This window comes from Kryptolebias marmoratus, linkage group LG21 (assembly GCF_001649575.2).
Source record: "Kryptolebias marmoratus isolate JLee-2015 linkage group LG21, ASM164957v2, whole genome shotgun sequence".
NCBI classification, from domain to species: domain Eukaryota; kingdom Metazoa; phylum Chordata; class Actinopteri; order Cyprinodontiformes; family Rivulidae; genus Kryptolebias; species Kryptolebias marmoratus.
Genome location: NC_051450.1, coordinates 17,520,399 through 17,533,837, shown reverse-complemented (window position 1 = coordinate 17,533,837; position 13,439 = coordinate 17,520,399). Strand labels below are relative to the sequence as shown.

Sequence of the window (13,439 nt, the reverse complement as noted above, 5' to 3'; positions counted from 1 at the left end):
AGCTCCATGTCCAAAATAGTGTGATCTGAGGAAGCATAGAGCTGGGCTGTTAAAGGCACTGTTGATATATCAACATGTTGGCGAGTGTTGTGTTCGTATGTGCGCGTTAAGGAAGCCCTGTTATGAGGGCCCACAGCAGCCTCCCCGAAATAGAGCTGAGAGCAGCTGCACTGGGTGGGTCATATCAGAGAGACATCAAAGGGGCTGCTGCCACCCGCCTGCTCATGATCAAGTACTAATGGTGTAATGGGGGACTGGAAGGTCAGTGATTGTTTTCTGTTGTGTATAAGTGTGTGTGAGAGTTCACAAGCAACACAGCCAGTCACAGGGTTTACTAGAACCTTCTGGGGTACAAACAGACAGGATAGCTAAACCTGGCTTTAATGTAAGACAAACACCAGGTCGGATGTCACCTCTGAGTATTTCTCCACTGACATCTGTGGCAGCAATGAGTCGAAGCAATAAAAGAAATCTGGCCAGAAAAGTCCGAGAATATAACTATTTGAATATAAAAAAAATATAACTGGAAACATTAACAAAGTCAATCATCTGTGTGCGTGGAGAGCATTACACTGAATCACAACGCTCCTCTGGGTCAAACAGCACAATTTACAGTCACGCTCAGTATTCTGCTCTGAGTGTTACAGCTCAGATAACTCTGTGTTCATTTTAAAGCCTCAGATGTCAACAGTCATCACTTTTCCTCCTGAACGAACTGCAGGCAGGATAAGGGCAAAGTCACATTCTGAACCTGACTATGAACGCAGTATGGGCCCACTGCGCCTCTTTCTTATCTGTTACAGACACCTCATTCCCTTGTTTTAAGGAACCTTGAGTTCTGCAGCAGTCTATCGATAAAACAAACTAACTAAACAGTCATATTTAAAGATGGGTGTCTTTATGTGGCCATATGTTAGAATTTAAAGCTCAGTGCTATAGTACAGTCTACTGCCCAGAGCTGCACTCGTTATCATCACAACAATAAACAACGGGCTGAACCAGTCGATTTTTACTGAGTGGATCTTGGAGAACGTATAAGGGTGCAGGGAACATGCCCTCTCTAGCGAATTCAGATTTATGGCCCAACAAAATGTATCTGTCATGTCCCATAAGCACCTGCTCTCACTTATCACAGGAGGAGGAGGCTCAGACAGGTTCACCTTAAACACAGGCGCCCTCTTTAGGATGAACGGTGCAATTGCCTGTAAATTAGTGCAGTCACCATGTTGTCTATTTATTATTTAAAAATATAATTTAAAAAAAACTACTAGAAAAACTTGACTTTGTATTGCTTTTATTTCATTAGTCCAAATGTTTATTTACTTATTGTAGTATGTGATCACTCTTTATATTATGGTAAACAATATATATTCTTATGATTATTAAGAATTGTGACACTACAAAGTATTTGTTTAAAATACCCCTCACGCTAATAACCAACACATAAACTCGGGGTCTAATGATAGGTAGGACACTTTCTTTCTGTTAGTGAAACTCCACGGAACACATTTACTGCGGACCAGAGTAAACACAAACTAGTTCCGGGTTTTGGTGACTAGCTAGTCTTCGTCACACATTCAGCTAAACAGTGGTAAGAAACGTTAATTTTATTTTGTTTACATGGCATTAAGTGCTGTCACGTCTTTAACTAAAAGCTCGGTGTTACTTTTATACAGCGAGCAATCAAGAGAAAGATATTTTAACTTTTTGAAAATGCGTTAGCTCCTTTAGCTAGCGAAGCTAATGCGAACTCATTTCAAAGCATTTACATCTTAAAATAAAGGCGTCACAGTTGATATAAACACGGTGATAGCGCAGTGAAGTCGTTGTTAATAATACAAAGGTTTATTTTTTACTTTGTATGGATTTTAGTCAACCATTTGATCTCATCTGAAGTTTACGTGACGTAGTGACTGTCAAAAATGAACTAAACAAAGGGAAGGCCAGGCTAACCGTGACTTAAAATGAGCCGAGTGTAACAGCTTCACATATATGTCAACCCAAATTGAGTCTGTTTTATGTTCTTAGGTCTGTGTTTTAACCAAATATGTATCTGCTCGTCCAAATGATGTTATGTTTTCATTTTCACCTCCAGGATAGACAGAAATCCCGGAACAGGATGGGTGAGAGATTTAATTTTACATTTAACCGTATCTTTCTATGTCTTTATTTACTAACTGTATAAAACCAGTTAGCTGATATGCAGCCAAGTCAGTTCTTCAGAGAGTAATGTAAAAACTGTTGTCCTAAGGCACACAAACTTTCTTGATATTTCTTCGCATTTGTGTGGCATTTAAATAGTATTTTGGGGTTTTTTTTTTTGTGATTGACAGATGGTGAGGAGCGGACCTACGGTGGCTGTGAAGGGCCAGATGCCATGTATGTGAAGTTGATCTCCTCAGATGGTCATGAATTCATTGTGAAAAGAGAACATGCCTTGACATCTGGAACCATCAAAGCCATGTTAAGCGGGCCAGGTGAGGATTCAGAAAAAAATACCTCAACGTGGAGTGTTTGTTGGGCTCTTAATTCAAAAAAAGGATGATACAACTACCTCATTGTGGTAGTTGATTAAGAGATTTACATGTTAGATTTAGAAAAAATACTGGTTATTTGTTTTCAGAGTATCTATTGTACTTTGTCACATCTAGCAGCAATTTGTTGCTTTTTGATCTGATCTGATCTGATCAGTTATGTCTGTTCTCTAAAGAGGACAACACAAATTAGATGAATTACATTTCCTCCAGAAATGCTGAATAATTTTAGTGAAACTGGGCTAAAATACTTTAATGCATGAGCTGTCCGTGTGAGTTGAATTTGAGGAGTCGATGTTTTAGCTGAAAATGTTTGAAAGATTGCTAAAATTTGCTGGAGAAGCTGAAAACTAAAAGTAGCAAAAGGCTGGCTAAAAGCTTCTCTTGTGATGCCCTTTCCCATGTTTTTTGTTAACCACAGAAGTGCTAAATAACTTAATTTCAGTATTTATTCCTTTGTAAGTTTATGTATCGATACACTATTCCTGAATAAGATTGTGAATAAAACAGGTGCTCTGTAGTGGACCAATGTTTTTTATTTGTTTGTAATAATAATATTAAACAGATAAAGCGCAGAACAGATTTAGTTTAGCAAACAAGAAACCATGAAAATCCCTGACATTTGTTTTACCTGCAGGACAATTTGCTGAGAACGAAACCAACGAAGTGAACTTCAGGGAGATACCATCTCACGTTCTGTCCAAGGTGTGCATGTATTTCACCTACAAGGTCCGTTACACCAACAGCTCCACAGAAATACCAGAGTTCCCCATTGCCCCCGAGATCGCACTGGAACTGCTCATGGCTGCAAACTTCTTGGATTGCTAAAGTTTCAAAACAAATGTGTGAAAATGTAAAACTGTTTTTTGAGTATTTAACTGTTGTTTTGCCATGTATTTCATGTGACACTTTCTTCTTTTTGCTTCTTCGATTTGTCAAAATTGACTTAGTATTACAAAAAAATGCCATTTTAAAAAGGCGAGTAAAGGATGGAGATAGCTGCAACTCCACTAAAAACCTCACCTCTTCATCCTAATAAAAACCTATTTGGTGAGCACTTTGTTTTTTATTGTCTGTTGCTCCCGATGAAATCCAGGCATCTTAAGACACATTTCCATCAAACATGCTGAATACTTTCTACATATTTTCTTCTGTTGAAAAATAACAACAAACAGTTAGTTGGTGTAAGTATAAAATACATTAATTAGTACTTTTTACATCATTATTCAGACTACTTAAAGTTTATTGGATGTGGACATTTTGCCAACTAAAACATGCAGAATCGTAACTCACCAGGATTGGACACCCTGGACATAAGTAGATGCTTTTGTGCAAAGTTCCTTTATGGTTATTGAACTGAGCTGTTGAGAGAGAAAAAATGAGAAATGATAGATTTTTCAAAACGTACATAAAAACTGTAACAACTAGGACATGCTAATTGTGTTAATCAGAAAAGTCAAAATTATAAACAACCGTTTGACTTGGAGGGTGTGAGGCAGGTGAGTTTTTATAGTAAGCTTTGCACACAAGGGGAAGTCCCTTGTGGTTGGAATCAAGTTTAATCCGAGGTTATGTATTTCTTCTAAAATAGCCACATTTATAAAGTTAGTTTCAGTGGATTACAGTCAGGCATGTGGATGAAATGAGCTAAGTGGATCATTTGTGATTAAAGTATGGCTGCTTTCAAACAGGTACAACATCAAATCTCTGATAATCTTTAATCACAGTCCATGTTTTGTTTATTAAATACATAAAATCACTATTAAGTGACCTGGGTGTTGCCCTGTCGCTATATCTGTTGTGAAATATTTTTTTCTGTCAAAACAACCTCACTGGTCACGTGACCCCATGACGTCGCGTCCTCCTCTCTGCGCTGATGCAGGAGGGAGGGGGGTTTCCAACATGGCGTCGATGCAGGTAAGCATACAATTGACAGCGAGCACATATTTATCATTTACCGGATATTTGCTTTGGTCTCTTCGCGCCGTATACGAGCCATTTTCGCTCACCTGTACGTATTCGTTGAAAGGCGGCCATGATGTGGAGGCAAGAGCCGTGACATTACGTTAAACCGCTCGGGTTTTAGCGGTTGATCTCACCCGAGCAACACAACTAGCCCCATCATCATCATCATCATCATCATCATCATCAACGGCGAACAGACGCTAGAGAGAGAGAGAGCTAGCTTCCCAGAGCTAGCTTCGTGTGGAGCTTTAATTTAATTTATTTATTTATTTCGGCAGAGGACGGGGATGGTAGTTGAAGGGACGTGGTGCCGTGATGTAAAAGTCATTAAAAATGTCCGACTGAGAGGCTGGTGCTGCCGTTTGTGCTCGACGTTCACCGCATCCAGCTAACGAGACGCTGCGCAGATTCGCGAGCAGCTGCGGTTTCCTGCTGACCTGAACAGGTGTTTTTATTTAAAAAATAAAAATAAAACAAAGCTGCGTCAAAACCATAACCGAGACAGGGTTCCCCAAAAAGTCCCTGAGACCACAACGACTTTAATGTCCTTAACTGTACCCATTAAAATAAATATAAAACATGTAGGTTTGTTACCTTTTCTGTTTCAAATAGTTTATAGTTCTGACCATAATCAGTGTTATAAATCTGATAAATTATGTTTTCAAAACACTAATTATGTGCTGTTTGGCTGGTGGCAGTAAATAAAGGCATGAAGGCAAATTCAAACATAAGTAAACGAGGAAAAACTACATAAATAATATTAAAGCAAACGCCAATAAATATGATTTATGTCTCAGATAAAAGAAGGGATTAAGCCAGCTTGCGTTTATCTTATTGCCCTGCGATTCCCCACATTTAAAAGGCAAGTTTCAAGCAGAAACCAGGCCCCTAACCTGAAAACAAGACATCCCAGTTTTTGTCTTTTTGATTTGTTAAATGTTCCCTTTCCTGCTTTATAAAGCTATGAATCACTCAGGGAAAAGAAACGGCATCAGAGATTTCCTGCTGCTTTACATAAACCCACATACTAGCAGGTCCTTTGCTGCTGGGTGTCAAAACAAAACAACCTATTTTCAGCTATGGTGGAAAACCCTACCTGAGAGTTCAGGGAAGGTGTTGCTTTGTCACTCATTTACCTGCTCAGATTATAATTACCGCCCATTTAATGTTCTAATTATATGATTTTTATAGTCAGGAGCAAATGCTAATATTTGTTTACTTCTTTTTTAGTTTATGCTATTTCATTGCATTTTTCATTTTGATTTGCTTTCATTAAGGGTCTTTTGAATGAAATGATGGAATAAGTTGGCAATTTTCCCTCTGCGATGTGTTGTTGTACCGTGTTTTAAGCGTGCTTGACAGCTGTGCGGACACGAATAAAAGACGCTCTCTCTCCTACAGAAACGGCTACAAAAGGAATTGTTAGCCCTGCAAAATGATCCGCCCCCAGGAATGACGCTCAATGAGAAAAGTGTACAGAACACCATCACGCAGTAAGTACCTCTGTTTCATCGGAGCATCACTCAGATCTGAAGTGATCACTGACAAAAGATGGCTTCTATGAAAAAAAAACAAAAAAAAACACAAGCACCTGTGTGTAATGGTGTGTTTGGAGCATGTATTGAAGGTTGCAGTGCTACAGTTTCACTTGGAGGTTGGACAAAGCCCCTGTAGCGAGGAAGAATTGGGGTCATTCCAGTGACTGGCAGTTCTGGCCCCTCAGAAGAGCGTCTCTAATGCACAGTGTCACTATTCAGCCTTATAAAATATTTACAGCCTGGCATACTGGAGTTGAGCTTAAGTAACAAGGAACACAGACTGCTTTACTGACATTTCTGCCTCCCTTAAAGCCACATCAGGGTTTTTGTGTGCAAATTCAAGCACTGCAAACAAACTTAGTTGTTAACGGATTGGATGAGATTTTCCGGTTCTCATTTGGGATGTTTTTTTTCCTCTCTCTCTCTCTCTCTCTCTCTCTCTCTTTCTAAGCTCTGAAAGTTGTGACCTTGTGTTGTCCGGCATCACTGCTGTGCTCCGGTTCTGTCGCCAGAAAGGCGGCGTATTACCTGGTAATTAAAGCAGATCTGATTTGGAGGAGCGATTAAATACTTCTCCGTCTTCCTCGTTGCAAAAAAACAGTCACCGGGGCAACAAATGGAGCAGCTGCTGTGCATGACTGACGAGTCTCCTAACCAGTTCAGCTGGCTTCTGTGATCAGGTTTTAGATAGTATGTTTGGGTGTGCCTTTTTTCACTCACCTCCGAAGGTTTCGCTCAGAGTTGGATTCCAGCTATGGTGATTGACAGCAGTAGGGATTTGCCCTTCAGTCCTCAGTTTTTAATATTTTTTTCTGCTTTACAGTGAATATGACCTTATCTGAACACGCTGACAGAAAACAGAACGAGTCACTGGTGACTCTGCCATGTGGCAATGCTAAGATGACAATGTGTTGTCAGTTTGATAGCTTTGTTTATAGTACAGCCTGACTCTGCTGCTCATTAGATAGTTTTTCTTTTCTTGATTGGGCTCCAGTTTGATAATAAGCCAACCTTGCAAACAAGCAAATTGCTGCTTTAAATGACTGTTGTGTCTCTCATATAGCATGTTTACACAATTTGACCTCATTTTTGTTTCCCTAAATGACTTACTGTTGGCTCTGTCGCCTGAGTTTGTATAATCAGCAGGTTTTGGAGGACATTGAACATTTTGAACATCTTGTCCTGGACTGTTTTCTGAATAGATTTGATCAGGACTCATGTACTGTGATCGTGCTTTATCTACAGTCGACATTTTAAGGAAGAACAGGCGCCTTTCTGACACGATGAGTCATTGAAGAGTGACATTTAAACCATATGTAGGTTTATATTGTCATGTTTCTCTAAAGACACAAGCCTATTGTTGTACTGTCTGTATCGCCTGAAAATAAGAAACATTTTGGTCGTAGGTTGTGATTTTTGTCGTCTCTGACCCCTTTTAGTCTCCAGGTTTCTGGTTTGTTTCACTTTAAACTGCATTTAACCTTTTTGTGTTAGAAGAACCCAGAATAGTCGCAGGTAATACTGTGTGCCTTTTTGTATTTGCAGTCGTTCCATCAGGACTGAATTGCTACCAGCACACAGCCGTAGCTGAGCGACTGAAGCAAAAATAGATTTTATCCACCAAATCAATGGAGTATCACATTATTACCAAACCGCTGTCAAAACCCAGCTGAATATCGAATGTCACTGGAGTCAGACGGGAAGCTTTGGGTTCTAGTTGTTGCAGTTGGAAGCTCACTTTGTCTGGTTTTTATTTCATTTTTAGAATAACAAGAAATCCCTACTTTTCTCTGGTCGAGCAGACCGTTAGTTTTTGATTTACAAACAATAAAACGTAGCTTGAACTGTAAATGTCTCCGTTTTGAATTTTTTAAGATATACACTGATATGTAAAAGACGGAAAGAAAGCTTGAGGTTTTTTTGCTCTGTAATCTGTTCAGTCCCCGGCGAATCATATCTTGTCAAGGTGAACGTTTTGATGAATTAACATTTATTGGAAGATTCAACAACTGCAACCTTTTTAGCCAAATCAGAGTTTTTCTGGTTCCTGTTAAAAAGTCGGACCTGCTCATTTCTAGTTATTTCGTTTAAGAGTTTGAGTCGTGCAATTTATATTTTACTTCATTTAAAAGTAAGGCGCTTTGTGTTACTGGACAGAGGTGCTGGTACAAAAGAAACAGCAGAAAATTAATCAAAATGTATTTTCCAAGCTCGTCACCAGCGAAGCATCCCTGAGTTTTCATCTGCAGCTTATTGTTTGTTGTACACCTTAAATCAGTTTGTTTATAATTCTAATCTAAGCCAGCTTGTGGATGGGTTAAAGCAGGTGTGATGCACTTTGCGCTTCAGGGAAAAAGGTGGGCTTTTTGTGTTGACTCTCTGTAAACAATTAACAAGTAATTCAGGAACAAATGTGAACTTTGGGTCTCTAACTCACAGTGAGTTCGCACACTGCCAGCGTGCGATGTACGAAACCGTAAAGCTTCAGGTTGTGTCAGTGAGCAAACATAATGAAGCATCCTTCCCGTAAATCAAATCAGCACAGAATTAGATATTTGAGCCTAAAAGTCTATTTAATCCTTGTTGTTCTGTTACACCTCCAGCCCACCCCTGAAATCTTAGTATTTTGTAACAAATTTATTCAATATTCTGTTTAAACTCATGAATAAATGAAATTTAAGTGGCTTAATGATGTTTTATCCACTTATATTTTACTGTACAGTCTTTATAAATTGCTGGTTTCTTTGGTGATTTAAGAATTATAAAGTTAAAAAACAAAATATTTATATAACTAAATACCAGCAGCTAAAAAAAACTGATTTCACTAAGATTTGTAGCAGTTCCAGTTAAATGTTTTACTTTATGCTGACCTACCTGTATTTATCTCTTGCTGAGTGAAAGAATGATATATTATCTTTTAAAATTAAGAGTTTAAAAGTAGTTTTTTTTGTTTTGCCTCTCTGTTTAGGTGGATCGTAGATATGGAAGGAGCACCTGGCACACTGTATGAAGGAGAGAAATTTCAGCTGCTTTTCAAATTTAGTAGTCGATATCCTTTTGATTCACCTCAGGTAAGAGCAGACCCCATCACCGTGTGTGTGTGTGGGTGTGTTTGTGTGTGTGTGCAACCTGTGAAATCATTCAAGGCAGTTTGAAGCACTTGGCGAGAAACGTGCAAAATCATTTCACATCCTGTTTTGTTTTTTAAGAGCGTAGCGTTTTCTCTCCCTGCTGCATGATTGGGTATCACCAGCTGAGCGACTTTAACCGCTAACGTCTCAAACATGAAGGCCAGATTGTCAAAACAGTGCAGCTCCCTGCTGCAGTGCATTGTTGGTAACGTGTTGCACCAAGTAGAAGTTCAGAAAACACTTGTGCAGCAAACTGGAAGCCATTATTGTCCTGATAAGTTGGACCATCAGCCTCCAACAACACAGCAGATAAATGCTTCATTAACTGAGTTCCTTCAACTTCAGATCCTCATTGTTTAAATTTTTATTTTATACCAACAATTAATCATATTTGACCTAAAATCCATGATTGTAGACGTTTCTGAGACCGTTTAGGTAGACATGCAACAATTTTTAAGGTAGAAAAACACAAAAGCTGTCCTCATGTGACCTCGTCTATTTTAGATGGGCACAGATTGACTAATTATTATTCAGGAACTTAACTTAGTCTGTTTAAAGCTATTGAGGGCAAAGTAACATTTTAGGTAATCTGACCAACATTCCTAAGCTAAAGGACTCTCTGTTCAGTGATATAAAACAATATGAGCAAATATTGAACAGAAAGTTATCAGTTGAGAGACCTTAAAGACAAAATGAACTAATGTGGATGAATTTCAATATTAGGTCAGAACCTGCAGGTTGCATTTCTGTCCCAGCATTTTGTTCATCAAGGTGTTGAAGCAAATATTTCGAGGATTTAAAAGCAAAGAACTTGTTTGTCTTGATATTTTCGATGTAGCGCTGGTTATCTGTGCTCTCTGTTAATATCTGTGACTCTCCTGTAAGCCCGTACGGTGCCAGTCTGCCTCAACTCATTGTTCCACTCTTTACCCCACCCTCCTCTCAGCTGTTGCACTTCAGGCTTGAGCTCCTTTCCAGTAATTTTCCATTTCGCGCTCACTCTTGCACTATTTTAATAGCTAATACGTCCCACTTCTTTTTATAGATTACGTCCGCTGCGTTTCGGGCCTCCTCTTTTAGCCCGCTGGCCCATATTCTGCCTCCAAGCCTCTCACCCCGTCCTGGCCCCAGGGTCCTAATCCCAGAGCATCATGTAGCCTCAAAGAGCTAAACCTGAGTTCATCCAGCAGTTTTTCTGTCGTTAATGGAAGAAACTTAACTTTTACCCAAGGAGGTTTATTTATCATAACAATGCCCCCAATTTAGTGTCAGTGTAGAGACGTTTTTTCTTACATATGCAGTACCTTACCCTAATAACCACTTGTTTTTTCTCCTCTCTGCTTGTGCAGGTAATGTTCACAGGAGAGAATATACCTGTCCACCCACACGTGTATAGCAACGGTCACATCTGTTTATCTATTCTGACGGAAGATTGGTCACCAGCCCTCTCAGTGCAATCAGTTTGTCTTAGCATTATCAGCATGTTGTCTAGCTGCAAAGAAAAAGTACGTACGCCGTCGAGTGCGATAGTTTGGGAAATTTCTGCACTTGCTAAACAATAAACCTCCTTTTTTTTTCCTTCTCTGCAGCGACGACCGCCTGATAACTCGTTTTATGTAAGAACGTGTAACAAAAACCCAAAGAAAACAAAATGGTGGTATCACGGTGAGTATTTTCTGTAACCGAACACTTTTTGTTTCGCTTTGGAGGAGACAGATATTTGAAAACCTGTTTTTTTTTTTTTCTTCCCCCCTCTTTTTCACAGATGATACATGCTAATGAACAAACTTTGTAATAATCGTAGAAGAAAGAAGTCCTACTGACCTACATAAAGCACTTTTTAATCATTCAGTCTTTGAACTCTGACCTCTGACTGGAACTATGGAAATCAAGCGCTGGAGGCTCTTGACTGCATTTCCCGAAGGAGGCAGTCGGCTGCATGATTTAGTTGGTTGTAACATAGAAAACGAAAATAAACGGACATCTACAAGTACACAAGATGTATCGGTTTTTGGCTAAGGGTTCGTTATGGGGCGAGCGAGAAAGGGCAGAATTATAGTCAGACAATTAAATTTCCTGTGTTACAATTATTATTATTATTGTTATTTTTTTGTTTTTGTGTGGGTGCTTTAAGGTCTTTGTGTTGTGCAATAATGACTGATGGATGCATGCTGGGGCCTACAAAGAGACATCCAAAAGTAATCATCTTCTAGAAGGGATCGGACCATTGAACCCCGAGAAATGCGTCATCAGTTTTTGTTTTTCTTCATTATTATTATTATTAATATTATTATTAAATGCACTGTAAGAGTATCTAGTTTGGAAAGGATCTATTTGTACGTTATCCACAACTTGCAGATGTACTGTAAGCAGTCCTCCATCTACTTATCAGGTTTTTGTTTGTAATTGCCGGTTGCACGCAGCTTTCTCCATCTTCCAGCTCGAGGCCCGGTTGCGGTTCTTCCTGCTGTTGGACAGAATGTCGGTACAAATGGGGAGAAAGCGGAGAAAGCGACAGAGGTTTGCGGTCACCCGATGACCTCGGTATGCATCTTCCCCCTGAGGTTGGGCCCAGTCGGTCCAGCCTGTTAGGATGTGCAGCAGCCTCTCTTCCATTTAAAGAATGTCTGTAAGAACATTTGATTTGTTTTTATATGTACGATGTATATTTTTTAAATTAACATGCTTTAATTGTCTTTCCTCTGAAATGTTTGATTTTAAATGTCTGTTTTTGTACTTTTTTTTTTTTTTGACTAGCTGATACGTTGAAAGGAGGGTTACTTTGATGAGTCAGTATATTTTTTTTCCTTTGTATTTGTTATTTAATTTAAAACCTCGATTGAGCTCCAGAGCAGCAGTGAATGACAAAAAGGAGTCTGTGTAGAAGTCATAAAGATAACGCTTTTGTGATTTCCCCCAACATGTCAGAGTTTTGGCTCAGGTACTTTTTTCAATAAAGAGATCACCTCTAATAAAAAAAAAAAAAACTATTAAATATTTTGAATTTAGCTATATTTTCACCAGAAGAGACTGTTATGTTGAACGCTTGTCTGAAACTTGTGTATATAAGTGTTTGAAACGATGGAACTTAACAGGGAATGCATTTAGGTTTCCATCTGAACGGGTTAAAAAAGAGGAAGTCAAGTCTGCTAATTAGGACGTGTACAGTCAAAAACAAACAGAATTTGGTTATGAGAACAATCTGTAGTTTTACAGTAGGGACGCATGCAGTCTTAAACCCTACGTCAAGTCTTTCCATAACTTAGTTTTTTGAATCCCAAAGCTCACCTCTGGAGCCTGCTCATCCAGGCTGTAATCTCTCCATTCCTAAACAAATATGTATATCCACTCAAAGATACTTGAAGTTTCCAACTTGGTTTGCTTGTAGTTATTTTTCTCCAGAGTTTTGAATGAAATTGAGTGATCGTGATGATGTAGAGGAAATTGCCACATCCATCTCCAAACCTAACTTAAAGAGGACTATTTTACCAATAATCTCCCCTTTTCATTGCTGTGGGTCCCATCAGGCTGCTGTTCCAGAAGCAAAAGGTGGTTCAGTTATTGTAAATGCAGTCATAACCGCGTGTGCAGAAAGAAAGGCCTTCATCCAGTGGACGGCAGATCAGAGAAGGTACAAAAACTTTTGAGTGAATAAGTTAGTTTTACTTTCAGTTTTTTTTGGTTGCGTTTGTATTTTTTTTTTTTTTTTCAGTGTGGTTTGAACTTTTAGCTTGCAGGTTGTCGTGAGAGTGATCAACACTAATGAGGGTGTGTTATTTATATTTGAAATTTTTATTCTGGGATGTGCAAGCTCCATGTAATAGGTGCCTGTTCATTTTCATAATCAATAAAAGCATAATTTCACTATTATTTAACTTCTGTTTGGACAATATATATGTGAAAGTGTCCTCTCATTTATCTTTGGTCACTCGTAGGATCCTTTTATATTTATTTATTTACATTTTTACTACTATAGATTAGAACTACCCCTGCTTCAAATGGACAAAGCACAAAAATACAAAATATTTCAGTAAAGAAAAGCAGTCCTGTTTGTGTAGAACAGTAACACGTGAAAAAAGTGGTCCACTGGCGCCCTCTATTGGCCAGGTCTTGGTAGTACTGTCAAACATCAGAAAAGATGAAGTTGTAAGGCCACATTTTATTTAGTTAAATAAAAAAAGGTGTAAACACTTGCCCAACTACTACCTGGAATCTACATGGTTCCTGAGCAACACCTGTAAGGTTTCTTCTGCAACAACAACACTTTTTTT

The 13,439-nt window shown here is 38.8% G+C and overlaps 2 protein-coding genes and 1 long non-coding RNA gene across 3 annotated transcripts; 2 read left to right on the top strand and 1 right to left on the bottom strand.

Moving 5' to 3' along the window:
* The first annotated feature begins 1,470 nt into the window (after nucleotides 1-1,470).
* On the top strand, nucleotides 1,471-3,591 carry eloca (elongin C paralog a). The gene is made up of 4 exons (XM_017406401.3): nucleotides 1,471-1,591; nucleotides 2,096-2,123; nucleotides 2,334-2,477; nucleotides 3,172-3,591. The coding sequence occupies exons 2-4, from the start codon at nucleotides 2,120-2,122 to the stop codon at nucleotides 3,360-3,362; spliced, it is 339 nt and encodes a 112-aa protein (XP_017261890.1). The 5' UTR covers nucleotides 1,471-1,591; nucleotides 2,096-2,119; the 3' UTR covers nucleotides 3,363-3,591.
* On the bottom strand, nucleotides 3,571-4,806 carry LOC112450210. The gene is made up of 3 exons (XR_003038752.2): nucleotides 4,544-4,806; nucleotides 3,828-3,895; nucleotides 3,571-3,685 (listed from the first exon to the last, which is right to left on the bottom strand). It is a non-coding gene; the product is annotated as an uncharacterized LOC112450210 (long non-coding RNA).
* Nucleotides 4,368-13,038, top strand: flj11011l (ubiquitin conjugating enzyme E2 W). Its single transcript, XM_017406326.3, has 6 exons — nucleotides 4,368-4,451; nucleotides 5,901-5,992; nucleotides 9,006-9,108; nucleotides 10,518-10,673; nucleotides 10,758-10,833; nucleotides 10,934-13,038. Exons 1-6 carry the CDS (start codon nucleotides 4,383-4,385, stop codon nucleotides 10,945-10,947), a joined length of 510 nt encoding a protein of 169 aa, XP_017261815.1. The 5' UTR covers nucleotides 4,368-4,382; the 3' UTR covers nucleotides 10,948-13,038.
* The last annotated feature ends 401 nt before the right edge of the window (nucleotides 13,039-13,439 follow it).

Coding starts and splice junctions, on each gene's coding strand:
- eloca (XM_017406401.3), top strand. Junction 2,478..3,171: donor AGCCATGTTAAGCGGGCCAG/GTGAGGATTCAG, acceptor TTTTACCTGCAG/GACAATTTGCTGAGAACGAA.
- flj11011l (XM_017406326.3), top strand. CDS start 4,383: ATGACGTCGCGTCCTCCTCTCTGCGCTGATGCAGGAGGGAGGGGGGTT. Junction 9,109..10,517: donor ATCCTTTTGATTCACCTCAG/GTAAGAGCAGAC, acceptor CTGCTTGTGCAG/GTAATGTTCACAGGAGAGAA. Junction 10,674..10,757: donor TGTCTAGCTGCAAAGAAAAA/GTACGTACGCCG, acceptor CCTTCTCTGCAG/CGACGACCGCCTGATAACTC.